General features: G+C 30.2%; 1 protein-coding gene across 1 annotated transcript; it reads right to left on the reverse strand.

Moving 5' to 3' along the window:
- Nucleotides 1-3889: 3889 nt before the first annotated feature.
- On the reverse strand, nt 3890-23498 carry FeCH (ferrochelatase, mitochondrial). The gene is made up of 11 exons (XM_067271395.1): nt 23368-23498; nt 15826-15931; nt 15607-15735; nt 13509-13657; nt 13358-13430; nt 10764-10932; nt 10598-10696; nt 9735-9842; nt 4281-4445; nt 4156-4215; nt 3890-4080 (listed from the first exon to the last, which is right to left on the reverse strand). Exons 1-11 carry the CDS (start codon nt 23417-23419, stop codon nt 3946-3948), a joined length of 1245 nt encoding a protein of 414 aa, XP_067127496.1. The 5' UTR covers nt 23420-23498; the 3' UTR covers nt 3890-3945.
- Nucleotides 23499-23996: the final 498 nt, after the last annotated feature.

The following is a 23996-nucleotide window of genomic DNA, read 5'->3' on the forward strand; positions in this document are numbered from 1 at the left end:
AGCCTTCCGGACTGTCTCTACAGAGGCTCTCCTGGTGATATGTGGAATCTTACCAATTGACCTTGTGCTACATGAAAAGGCCCAACGCTATCGGGTCAGGAAAGGGGATGCCATCAGTGTTGGGGATCTCAGGTTTGATGCCGGCACCTATGGTTTCAGGCCGGCTCTCACCGACCTTCCCAGCCCACCAGATCGGATAACTATAATGGAATCAACAGAGAACGGACACGAGAATATAGAAGTGTATACAGATGGATCCAAGACGGATGAAGGAGTCGGGGCAGCCTTCGTGGTGTTCAAACATGGGAAAGAACTGACCAACCGACAATATAAGCTTGACGGAAGATGCAGTGTATTTCAGGCCGAGCTGTTGGCTCTTAAAATGGCAGTCAAGTATTATAGCGATAAGATGAGTGACGAGGATGTAACCATGTGTTCAGATAGCAGGAGTGCTATAGATGCATTAAAGCAATTTAAAGACAGCAACCATCTTGCGATGGAAATCAAGAATATTATTAAAAGCTGTGGAGGACGTGGAACCATCAAATTCAGGTGGGTCAGAGCCCACGTTGGCCTGATAGGCAACGAAAGGGCGGATGAGCTTGCTAAGGCAGCAATTAACAAGAATAACACAGACTACACAGTGTTACCAGCCACTTATATAAAAAGGCAAATAGCAGAGGGAATGAGGAATAGGTGGCAGCTTAGGTGGACAGAGTCCACCAAAGGCAGGCATACTCATAACATCCTGCCGAACATCAAGGAAAGGCTGGAAGACCTATGGTGGATGCCCACAGGCTTCACCCTTACTCAAGTGCTCTCTGGGCACGCTTTCTGTAACTCCTACCTTCATAGGATTAATAGGAGCCCTACTGACGAGTGCGATTGCGGGGAAGATCAGCAAACCGTTCTACACCTTATCTTTAATTGCCACAAATTCGCCGCTCTGCGGCAGGAGCTGGAATGTGTCTTTTATCATGAAAAGCCAAGTCATACCTTTGACCTCTACAACGTTACTCGGACTAAATCTACTTACCCGGAATTCTCAAGGCTTATTAACGCCATTTTTAAACGGACCTAAGTCACTGGGATAGGCCTCCCATGTGGCTCTGGTGGTGTGAGGCCACCTCTCGGTGTTTGTTCAACTGGAAACGCACCAATGTAGACATTGTATATACCTTTGTTTTGTTTACTTGTTTTATTTGTTGTATGGCATAAAGATTAATGCTAATAAAGGACGGGAAGCCCTCTGCAGTGCTAATGCGGAACAGAGGGGTATTCTGATCCCCGTAAGGGGAAATGATGATTTTCCTTAAAAAAATAAAAAAAAAAGATTAACTCAAGATTCTCATTAATTACAGTGATTAATTCTTCTTCCACAAAGCTGATTTAATGTATCATTTTCGTCCTCAGTGACCATTTTGTTCATAAACAAAAGTACTTTACAGGGAAAAAACAGGACTGGAACGTTTGGACGGGGAGTCCAAGCTTATGCAATGGCTTAAGCCAAGTTGGCCTCTTCAGAGGGCGAGAAACACGACACGCCAAAACGGCGCAAGACCGCCGAATGGCTAGACCGAGAATTACACAAACTGGACGCGCACGAGCGACGCCCCATAAGCTCAACCGACAACAAAAAGCAATAACGAAAGCGTACCAAAAAGTGGCTGGAACAGGACAGGCAACAGCTGAAGACGCCGAACGCCGACCGGCTTACCTACGCTGATTGACTAGCACTACCACGTGGCAGAAGACAGTTCTTTGTCTAACGATAAAATTACCCAACGATTTTGCACTACTGTTATGAAAGATACAAAAATGAAACTTACAGGTTAAGATACTTATCTAACAGGCTAGATAATACTGACAATAATTCCGGCGAATCACAGTAGGGGGCTCCAGCGGGGGCCGAAAATGAGCGAAAGAATCGAACGTTAATAACTCCGAAAGTTGATGTCCAAACTTAAAAAAAAAATTATACACACAGGAAGTAATTGTTGACCTGGGACTAGCAAAACCAGATAATCCAAGAACATCAGGCGAAAACCAAAAAAAACACGAACGAAAACGGAGCACGAAAAACACGACCGCTACTAGAGATCCCCTAGCGGTCTCTGGAATAAAAATAATGAAGAACTTTAACCCTGCTGTTTTCTGTGTATTAACATTAAGGTTAAATTAGGTGTAGACCTATTATATTTCAAAATTATTAACAGGCTAAACTTAAATAAAAAAAAGTTTCATGGAAATTAATGACTGGTAAATAAAATCTGATGTCTCATTTTTTGCCTAAAGTGCATCTCATTTTTTATCTCATTTTGAAAATCACAAAACTCAGACAAAAGATGATATATGCAATAAAAACAACTAGAAGCTGAAAGCTGCAATTATACAGGGTGTTTGGAAATTCCCATTACAAACTTCTAGGACTTGAGAGGGGGGTGAGTACATAATATTTTGATTAGGAACCCATGACCAGAAATGTACTGTTTCTGTTCTACAACAGTTTCAATTCAGATGTTTAACTCTTCCACTTCTGCTGAGGAAAAAAGTGTTAATAAAAACAAATGTGCTTAAGTGATAAATGGATGTTTCGTTATGTTTCCTTTCGAATAGTTACCTAATAATTGCACTGCGACATGGTTAATTCAAATTCCTCAAGCAGAAGTGGAAGAGTTAAACATCTGAACTGAAACTGTTGTAGAACAGAAAGGGTACGTTTCCGGACATGGGTTCCTAATCAAAATATTATGTACTCACTCCCCTCTACAAGTCCTAGAAGTTTGTAATGGAAATTTCCGAACATCCTGTATACTACATACAAATTCTAATTAAATATCCATATCTTTCGCAGACATATGCAGAGCAAAAGTTAATTGAACTGACAGAAAAGTTTTTTCACCTATTTTTGTAGTGTTTCTTAAAAATTAAAGACTCGATGAAACCATAGTCATTTTCATTCAGAAAAGTTATATGTTAAAAAGCACTAAATAAACTTAATATTGTATTAGTACAGGACAGGTCAGACATAGATTAAGTCAAATTTCACAACTGTCTAATATTTTCCAATTTTTCAGACCCTCATTGACCCTATATTTTTGTGAATTTCAAGTATATTTTTTTCCTCATTTTTATTAATAAAACAGAATTATTATATATTATGTATTTATATTGTACAATTTATTCATTTGTTTATATAAAATAAAGTTGTTAGAAAAATAAAATGAATAAATGAAATAAAACTTCAGAGCTCATTTCACAATTACAACAGTGACTGAATAATGGCTTGTGAGCCACATGTAGCCCATCATATGAGAGACTTAATCATTCTAACATTTTAAGAAAAAAGCACAAATAAAATCATTAAAGTTTGTAAAAATTATAAAAATATTGTCAGAATGATTTGATCATGTAAAATCATTATTAATACATTAATTAAATATGCTTAATCTGACTGATAATAAACTAAATAGAAACTTAAAAAATTGTAAAGCAAATAAATAACAGTGTCATTACATCATAATATTATATTACTTTGCCATATGGTCTATTTGAATATTTTTTCACTGCATATTTTAACATGTATAATTCTACTATCACCATGTCTCTAACCAATGTTGAGTAAGGTAAATGTGGCTCTCAAAGCGTGTCTAGCTGGTTGTCTTTGTACTACTATATGTCTTCTTTATTTAGAAGTTATAATATTTAATCGAGATTTGTAAAATCAAAAAAAAAGTCATATTAAAAATTATGCAAAAACTTTTATAATTTATTGTTAATGATTAAAAAAAAAACTTTTAGAAATATCTTAAAAAATAAAATTCTCAGAAAATCATAATTAAAATATTTTAAAATAAGCTATTTATTACAAATAATTATAATTAAATATTATTGCATAATTAGGCAAAAAATATTATTTTCATTAAAAAAATATAAATAATATTATTACAGATTTAAAGATTTTAGCCAATTTCTCATATTATGACAGACTGGATTCTCGCATAATGGACATCTCAGTAGTAACTGAGGAGAATATATTTCACCAACTTCTAAATGGTTTTTTACTAATTCAGCAAGTGCCTGAAAAATTAATTATCAGTTTATGTAAAATATGACATTATTATTAAATTTAAATACAATAATTAATTTTCTTACTTTTATAAATATTGGATGATCATTTGGAGTTGGTACTCTTCTGAAATGTTCTACACCAATCTAAAGAAAGGAAACAATCCTCCTTATTAACATTACAAAAATATTTTAACTTCAGAATTACTTACCTCTTTTCCTAATTCTTGACCATATTCAATATCAAGTTCATGAAGAGTTTCTATGTGTTCATTAACAAAACTTATTGGTATTACTAAAAATGATTTATATCCCTTGGAAACAAATGCCTTCATAGCAACATCAGTTTGTGGACCTAACCAAGGAATTGGACCTACCTGAATATATTTACATAAAATATTACAAAAATATTTTATTTAATAATATGAGGGTCATTCTAAAAGAAAAGAACGTTTTGATCTGACAAGCCGCACAGTTCTCCCCTCATCCCCCACCGCCATGTAACAGATCTTCTCATTTTTTCGTACCAGTCTGACGCTACACAAGCCACAGTGATCGTTTACTGTTTATAGTGTGACTTTGAAATGTGTGACAAAATTAAAGATTCTGCCAAGTGTGAGGTTCATTGTGTAATATGCTTTTTAAATGCAAAAAAAGTCTGCCCTATCAAAATTTACAGACAGATAACAGAGATCTGTCCATAAATTTTCAGACTACACCACGCCATTCAAAACAAACAGCAGGGATTGTTGTCCAGAGGCATTGTGCTTCTTCAGGATAATGCATGTCCACATGCTGCTGTGTTGACGAAGAACTTGTTTCAGCATTTTAAGTGGGAAGTTTTTGAACATCCTCCTTATAGCCCGGACTTGGCTTCGAGTGATGACCACCTTTTCCCAAAATTGAAGGATTTTTTGGCCGAGAATCACTATGGAAGTGACAATGAACTGAAAGAGGCTGTTAATGACTGGTTCAAGAACTTGGCAGTAAATAAGTGTGCAGAAGGCATAGAAAAGCTGGTGATACTCTAAGACAAATGTTTAAATTTTTATAGTGACTATGTAGAAAAATAGCTAAGTTATCACATGTGTTGTAAAATAAGTTTTGTTTCATTAACTTAAATAAAAATATCTATAGAAACAAATGTTCTTTACTTTTAGAATGACCTTCGTATTACTGTTAATTTTTCTTCTAAATACAGATTTTAAATTGCAAAGTTACATGAATTATAATAATTTAAGGCATTTAATTCATTATATTTCTATTTTACAATAAGCAAATTATGAAAAATATTTTTTTAGAATATTTCAGAATTATTCTGAAAGAGAAGTGTTTAAACAAAACACAAACACACTTTACTAAATATATAGACTTGAATAAAAATTATTTTCTTTTCTTGTTTTTAGAAAAATAATTTTTATTCAAGTCTATATATTTAGTAAAGTTAAAAATAGCTGTAACTGCATTTTAAAATTATAATTATTAAGAATAAGAAAAGCACCAGTCTAATATGGATCTTGTAGATATTATTGTTAAGACAATCTTAACTTTTATAAAATATTAATATTGATGTTTTGCCACTTAAATGTAAATATATAAGCAATATGTTAATATTTATCAAAGAATTTCTATAATTCATCCAAAATGATAAGTTCATTTATTAGCTTTCAAATGCTCTTTATGTGACAACACTAACTGTCAAATTAATGCAATAATATTCAATTTGATCATTATACTCTTCAGGTTTTTCTCTACCAATAACTAAGAGTAAGAAAAAGAATCAAACACTTAAATTACATTGGAAGACAAAAAACAAAAGAAATGAATACATGACAGACCATCAAAATATGCCTTAAGTTGCTGAGATAATTTATTTAAAACTAAACTAATGTTTTTAGCCTATTCAATAGGCTATCCTCAGATTAAATGAGAAAATTAGAACAATGATGTTCTAAAATAGAATATATAAATTTAAATACAAAAAATAATGGAAGATAAGAATGTAACAAAATATATATATATATATATGTGTGTGAGAAACTGTGGGTCAAGGTGTTAAACCTCTCTGACTGCTTACTTGGCAACAGTCTGCAAAGACCACCCACGCTGCTGTTTCGAATGGCTTTTTATCGCGTGGCGAAGGGAGGTGAGCTTGTGAGTGACAGGAGACAGGTTAAATAAAATAAACAAAGAATTTATTAAAATCTAAGGTTAGCAAGGCCTACAAGGCTATACTCAGTTAATTGCGATTAAGATAGTAAAATATATAAATAAAGAGCAGCTCTTAACTAAGCCTATTCCCGTAGCAAGAGAGAGAAATCACAATGCTCTAAAAAAATACCTCGAAGAGGAAATGAATGGTATGTGTTGGATGGTTTGTAGGAATCGGAGTCCTAGTCGATATGACGATATGGCAAGCTGTATGGAAGTTTGAAGCCATGATCTGTCTTCTACCAGAGTCTTCTCATTTCATTGAGCTGGGAGATGAATTATCACATTGACAAGTATAACTTCCTTCGACCTGAGCTTCCGAGGGCTCAAGCTTTTATTCACTTGTCGCGGGAAAGGAGTCACATGATCGCTATATGTTGACAATAACGGTGCATTCTTGACCCCTAAGTGTCAACTTTCCCATCTAATTGTTATCACAACCAGTGATCTCCGATCTAATTCTCACAAGGAGCATTTTTTTTCTATCGGAGTTGTTTACAAAATTTTTTCAACAACTGTGTTAAATTTGCGGATTTCACATATGTATAAATATAAAATAAAAATCAGATATAATATTATATATCATGTAATAATATCGTAAATAAACACAATACTAAAAGTGTAAAATTAAGGCATAAGTTAGGAGTTCTTAAAAAACTTTCTAAGTACTTCCACACAGACGGTAAACCTTCAGCATCCCTTGCATTGATGCTTCCTCCCATTTTACTATAGAGCCTTCAGCCTGTGCCATCTGAGATAATACTGTAACGTTAGATTCCTTCTTGACATTATATTTGTGCTCCTTGAACCTGATTCCCAAACTTCTTGTTGTAACACCAATATAGTTTTCCTTGATTCCTAATTGCACGTTTTCGTAAGGAATCCTGAACACTCCTGCCTTTCCTTCTTTATTAATGCTATCCTTGTCATTCTTTAATATTGTATAAAGGTTCAGAGCTCTTTTCAAAACTATTTTTGACCCCTTGCAGTCTTCAATTTCTTTCGTGATGGTTGTTATATTTCCGTTGTATGTGAACTTTGTGATTCTACCAATATCACCATTTGGAGTCTTTGCTGTGCCCATTTTGTAGCTTCTAATCATTCCTATTATTGTTTCTGCTCTGTATCCTATAGTTCTGGCTACTTGCAAAATTCTGTTGATCTCCTTCTGCCTATCAACTGCTATAATGCACAAAGGCCCTTCTAATGAGAGCTCATAATGCAGCCAGTTTATATCGGTAAGGATCATTCGATTGCGACGGGATTTAAAGTGGGCTATGTGTTGGTTTGATCACACACTGGTAACCAAATGAACTAGTGCTGAGAAAGCTAGAGGAAAGTGTTCTTTGTAGTTTCAAGAAAGATATTGTGTATTTTAAAAGATATGTAGATGATGTCTTTGTATTATGGAGGAATAACCAAAAAATGAATGATTCATTGGTAAGGCCAATAGTAACAATGATGGCCTTAAATTGATGATGGAACAGAAAAGTTTCTCAATGTTACATTTTTTAGACATAAATATTGAATTCAAAAGAGGACATTTGGTCACCAGTGTGTACATCAAACAGACACAGAGCCCACTTTAAATCCTGTTGCAATCGAATGATCCTTACCGATATAAACTGGCTGCATTATGAGCTCTCATTAGAAGGGCCTTTGTGCATTATAGCAGTTGATAGGCAGAAGGAGATCAACAGAATTTTGCAAGTAGCCAGAACTATAGGATACAGAGCAGAAACAATAATAGGAATGATTAGAAGCTACAAAATGGGCACAGCAAAGACTCCAAATGGTGATATTGGTAGAATCACAAAGTTCACATACAACGGAAATATAACAACCATCACGAAGGAAATTGAAGACTGCAAGGGGTCAAAAATGGTTTTGAAAAGAGTTCTGAACCTTTATACAATATTAAAGAATGACAAGGATAGCATTAATAAAGAAGGAAAGGCAGGAGTGTTCAGGATTCCTTACGAAAACGTGCAATTAGGAATCAAGGAAAACTATATTGGTGTTACAACAAGAAGTTTGGGAATCAGGTTCAAGGAGCACAAATATAATGTCAAGAAGGAATCTAACGTTACAGTATTATCTCAGATGGCACAGGCTGAAGGCTCTATAGTAAAATGGGAGGAAGCATCAATGCAAGGGATGCTGAAGGTTTACCGTCTGTGTGGAAGTACTTAGAAAGTTTTTTAAGAACTCCTAACTTATGCCTTAATTTTACACTTTTAGTATTGTGTTTATTTACGATATTATTACATGATATATAATATTATATCTGATTTTTATTTTATATTTATACATATATACATTTTTTGTTATATTCTTATTTTATGTTATTTTTTGTATTTAAATTTATATATTCTATTTTAAAACATCATTGTTCTAATTTTCTCATTTAATCTGAGGATAGCCTATTGAATAGGCTAAAAACATTAGTTTACTTTAAATAAATTATCTCAGCAACTTAAGGTGTATTTTGATGGTCTATTATTTGCTGAGTGAGTTTTGTTAATTGAATAGATAACTTTATCATTTGAAGAGATGACAATGAAAACTTGATCATAACATGAATTATAAGAATGGTACATAGCAATGGTCTTCATCCCATATTATTTTTACAGAAATCTATTTTAAATCTCTGAAGATTTACCAGAGTAATCAATGTTTTAAAGTAATTGAAATAAATAAATAAGTTTATCAATTTTTATAAATAAATTTTATTTTACTGAAATCAATAGAATTGTTCCTAGTTTATATACAAAAGTTTTAAATAATAGTTATTATAATATCAAACATATCATTATTTCTTTATTTCACAATAACTCAAATAACATTTAAATTTTTCACAAATCCATAAAATATCTATTGTATTGAAGTCACAAAGATAATATTTTCTATCCATATATTTTCTGTTTTATTTCCATTGGCCTTGAAATTAAAACTTCCAATTTTCAAGGCCAATGGAAATAAAACAGCCATTAATTATATAAACAGTAATACTATATCTACAGCCTGAAGAGCCCTATATGAAATCTAATAATGTTACGAAGCTTTGGGTACATCAACTATACAACATCCAATCAGAAGTCATTTTAAAGAATTGAAATTTGATATTTGATTACACATGTTATATTCAAATTTTTTAAAAACCTGAGGATAGTTGTTTTAAAATGACTGAAAATGTTCGTTTTTATTTAGAAAGTAAAAGATAAGGTTATAAACTGCTGGAGTTTTGGATTTTTCAGTGTGTTTAATTTAATGACATCCAGTTTAAGGAGATAATTATTAATAATAATGTAAACATATTGAGTCTGTTATTAAAATTCCTGAATCAGTCTGATCATGTTGGAAATTAATAAAGTAAAAGCTTATCAAATAAAGTATTGTCTTCTCTTTAAAAAAATCTTGATAAATTTATCTTATAAGAATGATTTTAATCTTACTTTAGATTGCCATACTAAACGATATGGATATTTCCATTCCAAACGTTCCATCACTCGTAAAACTGTTGATGCTACTTCTATAGAATATGTATCACCTCTATTTACAGCCTAGAAATAAAATTAATAATTAATAAAACATTCATCAAAATAAATTGAAGACACTGTATTTTACAGCATATAAGACATGTCCATTTCAGCACAGAATATTTACAAAAAAATATTTACTGGGTTGGATTGATGGAATAATGCAATGCAACACTTGGGCAATTTGCCAAAAGGGTGCCTCCTGAAAGGACTTTCTATGGAAAACTGGTCCCTATTTAAGTGTTAAAAATGTGAAAAAACCCAAAAAACTCCACATGGCCTGCCTATTGGCAAGACACAAACCTGCAACCAATAGCCAGTGTTTAAAAGTATTTAGTGTATTTAAACCATCACATGCCTTTGGCACTTGTTTCCAAATTTTTTAGTGTATTCTATTTAAAAGGAAAGAATTTAAAAGTCATTTACAATTAAAATTTACCATTAAAATATTTTTCTACATGAATACATGCAAAGGCTGCATAGCTATAACAAATAATAATAATATTGTTTAATTAATAAACAATAATTTTTTTCAAGAGCTGGACTAGATTGAGCTTACCTGTAGCCTACTAAAGGGTTTGAAAATTCATTAGCATATGGGAGATCATAATTTCATATATAAAATACAGGGCAACTTTTGAGCCTATTTTTTTTTTTTTTTTTTTTGATGAAAGTTGCATCTTGTATGCCATAAATATGGTAAAAATTACTTATACAGTTTTTCTACGAATTTAATAATTTTAATTTGTTACAAAAATTTTCCAAAATTCAAAATTTACTTTCATTGGAGAAGAATGAGCTGAGAATAATAAAACCACATTCTCTCTTGCATCTTTTGGAAATTTTTCTAATTCTGTACAAATAAGCTGAGAAAATACCTGAAAATATTTATAATTAAATTAAAATCATTACAAAACTTTATGTTTATTCAAAATATTTTCTTACTTCTACTAGACCCAAATTCATTGACCAGCGATCAATAAAACTCCATTTTACTTTTGATAAAAAATTTTTACTGTGATAATAACGATACATTGCATTCAAGCTACTACCACTAGTGCTGCAACTATATTGAGGATATTGAGAAAATGCTACCATTCTCATAGGCCCTTCTCTGTAAAACATATAACATTTAATTTTTTGACACAATTATTTCAATTTAAAATTATTTATTAAGTATCAGTTTAGAATATAAAAATTTAGTTTTTATATGTAATCTCTTTGTTTACAGCATTATTTTTTCCTGTTTGATACATCACAACAGAAATAAAAAAGATCTGAAATTAAAAACAGATATATAATATTTTATTTATGGTGTTACTATTAAAAATAAAAATAAGAAAAAATAATAATATTCTTTTTTTTATATATATGATATGTCTAAGACTTCTTGATATCTACTATGCAAAAAGGAGGTCTTTTTAAGGGTAACTGGCCCCTATTCAGGTGTTAGAGATGTGGAGAAAACCCGGGAAACTTCATGTGGCCAGCCTGTCCTGGCAAGGCACATACCCATAACTGAACTCCCAGTCTTCAGGAAACAAAACCTCTTGGCCACTGATAGGCCTTTCTCGAACCCACTGATGAAGGATACCTAAATGGTTTTATTTGTAACACCAAAGACAACCACTGCCATATGCTATTTAATAATTATAATTATAATTATTAAGTTTATTAAGAGATGGAGTCTAACACCTTCCTCTAGTGTCAACTTGTTTGGTAATTTATTAATATTATAGCCATTATTAGGCCAATAGCATATGGCAGTGATTGGCTTTGGTATTACAATGTATCGGGTTTAGTAGAGTTGTTTGTTTACTTATAACAGGCATTGCACCTAAAAGTTGGAATACAGTAGAGTGTCATTTATCCGAAAGCCGATCAACCGAAACATCAGTTAACTGAAAGCTTTCCAGTCAAACTGTGTCCTACTGAATTGAACGTTTTAGATACTAGATTAACTTCTAAAGTATAATTTTACTGTTTTTATATTTTTCGATATATTTATTTTGTTTGTACAAAATAAAGAAATAATTTTTAACGATACAATAGCCACGACTATTATTATAAAAATTTTCGTTAGGCTTAAAATCGATGAAAATTCAACGCAAAGCGACATGCAACGGAGAAAAATTTCATCATGGGATAGGTTAATATATTTTTTCGTACATAATCTGTTATCCAAAAAATAAATTATCCGAACAACCCAAGTCCCCAATTGATTCGGATAAACGACGCTCTACTGTAATTGGTTTTATACAACAAAAAGTTTACAATTTATAAGTTATTCCATCATCCTTGTAACTTGTAAATGCTTATATTTTATGTAACCATCATTGTTTTATTACTTGTAGTTTGTATCAAACACGTGACTTCTTCAATATGCAATGACTTCTTGTAAGACTTATAACTTATAATTTTTATGCAATGGAGCCCAGATGGCTAAGATAATAAAAGCACACCATCAGCTTGTTACTCTAGATTTGAGTCAGGATGGAAACCTTAAATTTTCATGGATGGTTTATACTCTGGACATGCCAACCCTGTCTATCCCCACCACCTGGCCATGCCCACTATGAGCATGATTGCCTCATGATGAAGAGTTGTATAAAGTATTTTTTTTAAATATTATTATTAACAAAATGTATTAAACTCTGTAAGCCTGAAAAATATTAAACTATATTTATTATTATTATTATTTATTATGTAAATTCAAAATATTCCAAAATCATAGTTCAAACAATTTATGTATATGCATCAGAAAAAAAAATTTTTTATGTTGCAAAAGAGTTTGAAAACTGTGAACTGTGCTGTACATATGCTCACACTTATTAGAGATGTTCTGATTATCTCATGCAAACTTATTTATTTGTCTCAAGTTTGATGTATAAATTTATTTAGTACACCATTATCAGCATGATTCAACAGATCATAAGACATGCTAAATTATAAACAGCAGATAAATATTAAATATCTCATAAAACTCAATAAAATCTTTATTAAATTATTCAAAATGTTCAATAAAGCTTATAACAATCTAATCATGTTACAAACTTAAATGTAAAGTGGCATAAGTGGCTTAAAGAAAAGCACAAATCAAATGACAATGAATATTGGAAAGATTTGAAAAGTTTGAGGCATTACAAATTCATTCTCAAATGTTGGAATCTCAATATTGAGAACTGTTACATTCTCATCTATCTTCGTGAATTGAAGAGATGAAAATATTCCCATTTCTTTACTATAGAGACAAACAAATTCATTACTAAATTTCTATATTATAACAATGTATTCCTTGCATTGAGTTCCATTCTTAATGAATAAATGCTAGCACAGTACGAGATTTGTGTTCTTCCCAATCTCTTTACTTTCTTGTTCTAACTTCTGCAAATTTTTGTGTTGGTAAAGTGAAATAAATAATAAGTTATTGATTCCTTTAAATAAAAGAGAGTAATTTCAGAAATGTTTTGTTAAGTGATACAGTGGTTACAATAGATGACAATTTAAATATTTTTTATTTTTTAAAATTACTATTTTACCTTTCAATTTCATCCAAAGTATTTTCTGTAAGAGGATGAGCATAACGAAAGCCAATATAATGTTTGTGAGGTGCTAAAATAAAAATAAAAATAAAAATTTATGCACTAATCAATTGATTTTAATATTAAGCATTTTAAAATTATTTCTAACCTGTTTTTGGAGATATCTTATCTAACAAATTAGTTAATAATAGTCCTTGCTTATCTGTCCAACTTCTTATAGGTGAACCTCCACCAATCTGCTTATAACGTTCAGCAATTTTTGGAGTTCGTCTCTTTGCAATTAAAGGTCCAAGTATTCTAAAAAAAATATCCTTTTAATAGAATTTAATGAAAAATAACAGACAAATAATTGCTATCTATTAATATGTTAAACTTCAGTTATTTTTCTAATCTCTATAGGTTGTCACCAATAACAAAGCACTGGACATAAAACATTTATATATTGATAATTATTATAAATTTATATACAGTAGCCCTTTGTTATATCACATATGTTAGTAGACAAACCAAATAAGTGATATATCAGATGGCACAATATAACTGATCTATCCTCCTGTTTTGTCTATTTTCAATCTCCATGTCGGTTTGCTTTTATGGAGGTTGTATTTCATACAATGATAATTTCAAGGTAATGATAAAAAATAAGATATTTCTTTGTCCAAAAAAATTTTTAAAGCACTTTTATATTTGAAAAAAAAATGCAATATATCCGAATGAGTAACGTAAGAAACTACTGTAATATTAAAATTAAACATTACATAAACATTAAAATTAAACTGCAATTCATTTCCTGGAAGGAATATCGTTTTAATTCAAATATTTCCTTCATCAGGAATTCTTTCAAAAAATGTTTATTTTATTAGCTAACTTTTATACTAATATCCAAAAATGTCAAAACAATAGTTTTTAAATTTAAAATCGTTATACAGTACATTTTTATTTTCTAATAACATATTACTTATATCACCTAGAAAATCTAACACAGAGGTATAGATCTATTGTTTTTTTATATAGAATACACAAACAAATTTCAAATAATATATAGAGTATGAGCATTAGCTTCCATTCACACAATCCAGATTGAAACAGATGTAGTCATCGTACTGCAAATTGCTGCTGACTGATGATTTCTACGAAGCTTTTCACATGAAATGGCCATAGCAAAACACTGCATGTGGCGAGTTTTGTGTTGCCATAAACAATTGAGATTACTATGTGTGTCTACATTCTCTATCACACATCACAAATCAGTTAAACTGAATTTACTCATTTTAGAATTTTGACAAAGCAGTGATGAGCAACATTTTCAAGCCATAAGTGAATTTTATAGGCTTCCAATGGACCACATGTATATTTTCTTATAATCACAGGCTTTAAACCTCTGGAATATCAACATGCTCCAAAATCCCAGTATACTAAGTACTAAAATAATATATGCTAATAATATGAAAACTAGTAATTTATAGTTTATTCTCATCTTTTCAATAGTCAAATTTAGTTTGAATGTGATCACAAATATCATCTTAATTAGAGTTGCACAATGGGGGCAGTAAGTAGAAAATAAAATTATGTTGCAAAAGTCCTGTTGTAATTAATATTAAATTAAAATAATAATTTGTAATTGTTATCATTTATATGATAATAGCAATTACAAATATATTATTAAATTTAAAAACATCTAATTTTTTAAAAACTCTTCTAGGCTTTGTATAAATACAGTAGAGCATCGTTTATCCGAAATCCAGTTATCCGAAAGCTTTCCAGTCGGACTGTGTCGTGCTGAATCGAACGTTTTCGATACTAGATTAACTTCTAAAGTATAATTTTTTTTGTTTTTATATTTTTCAATATATTTATTTTGTTTGTACAAAATAAAGAAATAGTTTTTAACAATACAATAGCCTCGATTATTATTATAAAAATTTTCGTTAGGCTTAAAATCGACAAAAATTCAACATGAAGCGACATGCAATGGAGAAAAATTTCAACATCGGATAGGTTAATATATTTTTTGCACATCAGTTATCTGAAAAAATCAGTTATCCAAACAACCCCAGTCCCCAATTGATTCGGATAAACGACGCTCTACTGTATTAACAAAATTTATTTTATTTCACAATGATATTTAAATTAAACATTTTTTTATAGCAATATATTATTACTCAGGTATAAAAATTGATGGCTTGAGAGTATATAATAGTTTCAACTGAAGCTATTATTAGCTATTAATAATTATATATTCTTACTTTTGCATTGGTAAAGACATAATATCTTCATCAGTGAACAACCTTTCTAGAAAATCTTGTACCTCATTCAAAGAGCCTGGTCCACCCATGTTTAATAACAAAATGCCTGTCTTTGGAGATTTATTAACACTGAAAAATTTTAAGTTATTAAAAATAAATAACTGTTTACTCAATTTTATTAATTAAATATTTAATTATTAATATATAAAGAAAAATTACATCTCTCCTTTCTCATTTTGCAATTTAGACTTGACATCAGAAGATGAATCAGTTGAAAAAGGAACAAGTGCTGAAAATTGCCACTTTCTTGAGTTACTTTGAAATGCTTTGAAAAATATAAAACCCAAGTATAAATTTTCAACAAATTTTTTAAATATTAAAATGTATAATTTAATACTTAAAATTTCAATAGAGAAAATATTTAAGACTAAATTTCAACAAAAAATATATCATTTGAACAGTGACAAACAAAACAAAATCACACACATCACAGACATAGCCATACCAAACATGCACAATATACAAAATACTTTGAAAAATTAGTAAATATTAATAACTTGCCCATAAAATAATGTATCTATAGAAAATGGACAATAGTCCTTTCTTACACAGGCATCATACTACATACATTACACAAGTCTCAAAATATTAGAGCTTCATAATAGAACATACATCACTATAAAAAAAAGCTGCTATTCTAAACATGTCATATAATCAGGAAATTCTTAAACACATATACATACACAAACAGCATGTAAACAAAACATTTGTCTTCTGTAGTTATGCCTTGACTTTGGTCTGACAGCACTAGGCACTGGTATATATGCCATGTAGGATACATTTCAACACCATAAAATAATAATGCTGGGTAGTAATAAAAGTCAGAAAAAAGCATCAGAAAGTTTGTCAAAAAAGCCATGAATGAACAGAAAATTGAACTGATAGTTGGAGCAGCAGTAGTATGCATAGTCAATAGTAGAAGAGAAATTTTTCAGTGTGAGTCACTATCACAATTATTGTTTACTTCAAGTCTGTATACATACACAATTCCGTTTTTACATAATTTTGACTTAACATGACTTAAAAAATAATTCAATTCTCTTTTTTACATACAAATATAAACATCCATTTACCCGAGTTTTGATTAAGGCCAAATGATCTGCCAGATTATATTGGGCTATAATATGTGTACTATTTAATATTTTGCAAGTAAATTACAATTGTCCTTTTTCTGATATATTAACTGAAAATTGAAATATTTTCTTTAAACATATCCTATTATTTTAATTGATTTATTATATTAATTTACTAGTTTTTAAGATCTGCAACCAATCTTCCATTTTTCTATAAGAACAATACTTTGTTTACATGGATTTTTCAGGAATGCATCTACCATATAAAAATAGAATTGGGTACATATACTGTATATGTTGTTATGGTGTGAGTAACAGTAGACAATGTTTTCAGGAATAATAGACAAATCAAAGTTTATTAAATTAATCAAAGAAGAAAAAGATAACAACTATAATAACTCAATAAGATAATTAAAAACATACGAAAATTAATATTGTTCAAAAATTAATAAACAATTTAAAACTATACAATAACAAGTCTTTCGATGTCCTTTTTCACACCTCAGGAAAATAACAGTTTTGCAGTGAAGTCAACCTTTTATTTGAGGCTGCTCATCTGCCTCACTACGCAAAATGTTATAGGACTACCTTCCAGTGATGACACAAGTAAAAAATAAAATATACATCTGATAAAATAGTCCTGTAACATTTTTCATAGTGAGGCAGATGAGCAGCCTCAATTAAAAGGTCAACTCTGCCATAAGACTGTTATTTTCAAGTTATTTGTTATTTGAGGTGCGAGAAAAATTCATTGAACAATTCATTATTGTATAGTCTTAAATTATTCATTAATTTTACAATTATTGTCCTGGAAATTTTATCAAATCTTCCAAAATTCATAACTCCTGAACATTTTGAATAATCAAACAATAATAAAAACCATTATCATTTAAACTTGACTTCACTAGATTGATTTTGGGCATCATTATGCAAATTGCTCTGAGGTAATATATCTATAATCATTAAAATTCACATTTGATGAACTCTGATGTTATAAAAATTAGATTGATGTAATGTTACTTTATTCTACTGGTATTTAAAATATCATTTTACATATTTAAATGATTATAACAGAATACTTTTACTCATCCCTCTAATAATTCTAACTTAAATCCAAAGAGATTTCTTATTTTAAACAAAAAAAAATGTAGAAATATTATTCATTAAAAGAAGGAACAAAAATTAGCAAGTTTTTGTTAAAAAAACATTATTATTCTACGTGGTACAATCCAAAAGTTTGGGGAATGCAGTAATCTATGACAACAAAAGCATGTATTTGAAGTTACAGCGTATGAAATGGATTCTACCAAACCACCTCTACGTGTTCAGGTTAATTTCACCCATGTTATGTGATTAAACCGCGAGCGCTGCCGTTTTTTTCCGGAGATAGTTACCTTTGTCCTGCGACGTAATCAAAGTGGAGTTTCAAGAACAACCTCCAACATTAAATTTTGTCAGCATTTAGATAAAACACCTATGGAGATTTTAAAATTGCTAAGAAAGGTGTACGGTGATTCTACGGTGAAAGGTCACGGTGAAGTCGAAATGTTGGAGGTTGTTCTTGAAACTCCACTTTGATTACGTCGCAGGACAAAGGTAACTATCTCCGGAAAAAAACGGCAGCGCTCGCGGTTTAATCACATGACATGGGTGAAATTAACCTGAACACGTAGAGGTGGTTTGGTAGAATCCATTTCATATGCTGTAACTTCAAATACATGCTTTTGTTGTCATAGATTACTGCATTCCCCGAACTTTTGGATCGTACTACGTATATAGATAATTCAGTATTAATGTTAAATAAAGTTGTTTTATAGGGTGTCCAAAAAGTTACTGTGCAGTGATAAATTTGTAATAGGGTTTCTCAAACAGGATTCCGGAATCCTGGTCGTTTTTTTAACCCGGAAAATTTTTCTTATCCCGGGAAATCCTGCAAATTTTTTAAAAATTTACTTTTTTCTTATTTTATGTTAAGGTTGAGGAAATTTTGCAAATAGAAAGTATCATTAACTCATAAACTGTCAGAATACATTTGTATTTATTAATTTTAAACCTACTTATTAGTTTTTTTTTAACTCTTGTTCGTTATGGCAGGTCACAAATAATCAATACATAGCTTATTTGTGGCAGAACTCTCAAAATTCGTTACCAGTAATATCTGGAATAAGTGTGCTTATGCTGTCTTAATTTTTAACCATGCGTAGTAGCTTCAATAACTGCGTAACGCCAAGTTGTGCAAATTGAGCAAGGATACAAACGAGTACGAAGTCTGCAAGTATGAAGTTTTTCTTCATAACCTGATTATTAAAGACAAACGAACTGCCGAATTATTGGGCTATGATCTTTCTATTAATGCAGCCGAGGTAGACAAATCAAGAATACTAGAGAACAAAAGTAGTACTACAATCTCGAAAATGAACTAGAAATCTTTCAGGATACAGATGAAAACACATAATATTTGTCTTCTCTTAAATGCATTAAACACGATTCCAATCACATCAATTGAATCGGTAAAGGCATTCTCGGTAGCAAGACTTTTCATTACTAAAATAAGAATCAGATTGAGTGATCAGAGTATTGACCATCTTTGCTTTTTAAAATCTTATAAAAATTTACAATATTTTGTATTATATTTTATTTAAAAAATCAAAAATTACCTTCTAAGTTAGAAGTTTGATCTAAGTTCATTTTTTTTTAATTTTCAACTCAATTCAAAGCCATTTTTGTCATTGCTGTATGCAGTTTCCAGCAAACTTTAATAAATTTTTTCTATTTGTGAAAATTTCTACGTAATTCAAAGGTAATTTTTAATACATATCTTATACAGCATTATTAATATGATTTTGGAGGATGCAGAACGTATTAAATTACTTTAAAAAACGGAAAATAATTAAATCATTTGATTTCATGACATTTTGTATATCTTAAAAATAATTAATTTTGTCCCGGGAAACAGTTCATTTTTACCCCGGGATTCCGGGACAAGCAAAAGACCGGGAAATGAGAAACCCTAATTTGTAACATTAAAGTTAAACGTACGTTATTGCATTTGGGAATTTTAAGTTGTCTATTTAGTACCAGTTGACCAGTTACACGTACAGTATTGCACAAAACTCACAGGTCTCTTATGCAATACTATAAATATAACTTTAACATCATTACAAATTTCTCATTGCACAATAACTTTTTGGACATGCTGTACTTGAAATTTTATCTGAAATCTTTTGGGTCTGAGAACATAAAAAGACAGCTTAAAAATGCCTATTTATCTAAAGACATTATAATCAGAGTTTTTATTATTGATAGGTGAAATTTAATAAGTGTATTTTAACTCTATGTTTTGGGACATGATAATTCTGATAACATTTAAACAACTGACAACAATATCTGTGATTACAATAAGATTCTACTGTTTTTGTTGGTGGTATATTATGCAAACAATTTATCAACAAACAGAATTATATTGCAGACAACATATCTATATCTTTGTGAACATTACACAGAATTCAGAAAAATATATTTATTTACATAATAATAAAAATATTTTTATTTAGGGTAGGGCTCCTATTGCCGACTGCTTCCAGTAGTTGACCATGTAAGCCGAAATCCATGCATAATTAGTCCATCTGAACAGATTTAGGTGAGCTATCTTTACAGGAAGCATGATAAGAGAAGCCAGATCTTAATGACATGTAAGAATAACAGTTTGCCTTACTAACAGGGATGGAAAAATTATTGCCCAACACCACTTCTGGTATCAATCATGCATGGTATTGTCAATCCTTAAAAGCTAACGAAGGTTGTGTTTCAGCTGCATATTTTCTACAAAATGCCTATTATTCAGCTTGCTTAATTGTTTTTCCAAATTGTAAACTATCAAAGCACTGGCATATCTAATAATTTGCATCATCAATTCTGACCTAATATGTAAAAAATGAGATTGCTGACTACCGGGTATACTGACTCTGTAAATTTGCATGTTAATAAATCAATTTTTTGAAACATTGTCATATCTAAAAAATAAGGATTAATTTAATTAAAACTGAACTGTCATATGTAAAATTGGACTGTTCTTGATTGGACAATGTCTTTGTGGAAAACTTTTCTGATAGAGACATTGGTCTTCCCATGAGTTCCTATTTGCTCACCCATACATGAAATGGATAACAGCCACTGTGGCTTAGAATGAATAAACCATGTTAAGGATTAAAGTGTAGTGAAAACATAAAACAGAAGACAAACAAATTTACAAGGCATGGATACTGTTGGCAAAGTAGATTTGCAAGTATGTAAATGTAATATTCTCAAAAATTTATATTTGTTTTGATGCATAACCTTTAAATATTTTTTGTAAAAATATTTTCTTCTACATATCTAAAAACTAGGGATTTATTTATAAATCTGAGTTGTTTAATAAAGAAATTGTGACTAGTAAACAGATTTAATTCCTGACACACTTCACAGTTAGATTAAAAAATAAAAATAATGTCACTACACTCTGCTTAATAATTTTCTAATTAAGCTTCAGAGCAAGAAATGGTTATTGACTTTTATTCAGGTTTTCCCCTTCTATAGGCCTTTAAAATTTAGCCAAACATTTCAGAAACCTGTACATCTTTTACAAATTATTACTATTATTATTTCCATATTTTTAATTTTGATAATTTTAATTATTTAAAATCTAGTTTTTAGCTAGCTCTTTGAATTTTTTAAGTTTTGAAATGAACATGTTAAATAAAAATTATAATAATAATGTCAAATCACAATCATTTTATCAGATTAATGTCAAGATTACTAAAAAAAAACAAATATATTGTTATATTTCTGATAATTAGCACTGAGTTCAGCGTTAACGTAGATTCTTCTTTTTATTGCCTATTAACGCTGAACTCAGTGCTAATTATCAGAAATATATGCAACTTTGGCGTGAGTTAACTTTTATTATTTTCTATAAATATATTGTTATTTCTATAATATAATTCCTTATAAAAAATTATCAAGAAAAACATTACATAAGGTGTGGTTTTGTTTCTTAGAAAAGATATCATTGCTCAAAATAATTTTCCTTTTAAAATGCCATTTTCCTGAATTCCAGATTTTTTCAATTAATGATGTGTTTTATCAATAATATTAAAAAATTTGCCAATTCATGAGAATCTAAATTTATAATTTAATAGAGCAACTTTTTGTAATTTCAAAAAAATATTTGTAAATTTTAAATTGTTGGCATTGTACTTTTAACTAATTGGCTAAAATAATCTCATATACAAAAGCTATAATATATAAATGTGAAATTATTTAAATTACTTAAGTTAATCATTCTGTTAAAATAAGCAAATATTTGACATTGAATTTTTTACAAACAAAACAGAAACAGGATATTTTAATACTTTTCTTTTTCATTTCTAAACAATGAATTTATGAAAAGGGAAAATCAAAATTACTTTGATATTTGCTTACTGAAAATTAATACACATGGTGTTCAAAAAGTTGTAATATGTAAGAAAATTATATTCTAAGTTTATGGATTGGTTGTCATGAACCAACAGAGTGGCTTTTGAGAGCCTGAAACCTTAAGCTTCTTGACCTGGAGAACACACTTGAAGCTTTAGTGTACTAGGAAAATATTCAAATACTCATCTAAAACAACACATTCAAAGTCCAATTAGGTGCATAACATTTGATATGTTAACAAGAGTTCAGTTTAAGTAGAAGAGACACATTCCTGTGTTTAGAAAGAAATGGCCAACAAGTAGTGCAAGTTTTATAAATAAAATCATGTGCATTGCCCAGTGGTGGTGTGTCAGATTACTGGATGCATTAGACTGGTGAGTGACAGATTATAGAAATTCTACTATATTTAAATTGTTTTGTAGATAAAATGACATTGGTTTAGTTATAGAATTGTCAATTATTTATCATCATTTTAGTTTGAAATTATAACTACAGAGTTTTCCAATAGTGATACGTAAGAAAATTTAACACTTATTAGAAAAAAATATGAACTTTTCATGTTACTACTTTGTGTATGGAACAGGGACCAGTGTGCATGTATACTGTCAATTGCCAGTTGTTTGTTTTACTTGCAGTCAGCAAAGCAGTCACAGTTGTGATTAATACAATATGCTAACCTGAAAACCAAGTGCACTTTTTACTGTACAGTATGTATAGTACATATATACAAAATCCAATAATCTGAAACCTCTGGTCCAATATATGTTGGATTACAGAGACTCTACTGTATATGCACACATTAATTTAATAATACAATTCTAAATAGATTCAAAATGTATGCAAAATATTCTTATCTAATAGTAATAATAGTAATGATATAATTTTGTCATCAATTTATTATCATTACTTAATGATGGGACACTTTGACATTTTTTTTTTTAAATTTAATCATCAAATATTTCATAATTTATTACTAACAATTAAAAAAAAACATTGAAAGATCAACTTTTAATTGATCTAATGTAAAATATAAATTGAAAATATTCACGTGGGGAAGTGTCAAATGAAAAAACACAGGAAACTAAATTATTTTTTACAGTAATCAAAGTTGCTACACGTATCGTAGATTTACCATTTATACATTTCAAACACGTGTAAAATCAAAATAACTTACGCAAAAATCTTTTATAACTATTTTTGAAACACTTGGCAGCATACCCAAACATTTTAGCTCTGTTCGTCTCCTCTCCTAATGACGTGGGAATGACGTAATCAACATAGAAATCTATCACATGGCAAAGAACAGGGGAGTGTGACCAGGTAAAAAGAAAATCCGCGCATTCTTTTATTCAGCAGTGCGCTGAGCAGTTGCTACCGGAAGTGACGTTTTTGCTGCTGACGGTCGAAAACACTTTTGCTGGAGAGAAAGCTATCTCAAAATTGCCGATGTAAACGATGATTCTCTTACTGCTATATTTACGTGCGTTTGTTCAGTATTATTAGAAGAAAAGCCATTAAGTTCGATGTTTTTTATAAGAAAACGTAGAAATGATGATTTATTTGTGTCATTGGCGTTGACTGATTCTATTAACACTTTATGTATTTTTAAATGATTTAATGATGATAAGTCTACTTCAGAAGGCAAAATTTTATTCTCTCTCAAATATTGCAGTAAATTGCTAAAATCTGTAAATAAAAATTAGAAACAGTATTTCATAAACCAACTTTTAACGGTAGGTTTGACTTCATAAACAAAGACAATAATAATAGATTCTTATATTTCGTTTTGTTATTATACATTTC

This window comes from Centruroides vittatus, unplaced genomic scaffold (assembly GCF_030686945.1).
Source record: "Centruroides vittatus isolate TY-2023 unplaced genomic scaffold, ASM3068694v2 contig_397, whole genome shotgun sequence".
Taxonomy (NCBI): Eukaryota; Metazoa; Arthropoda; class Arachnida; order Scorpiones; family Buthidae; genus Centruroides; species Centruroides vittatus.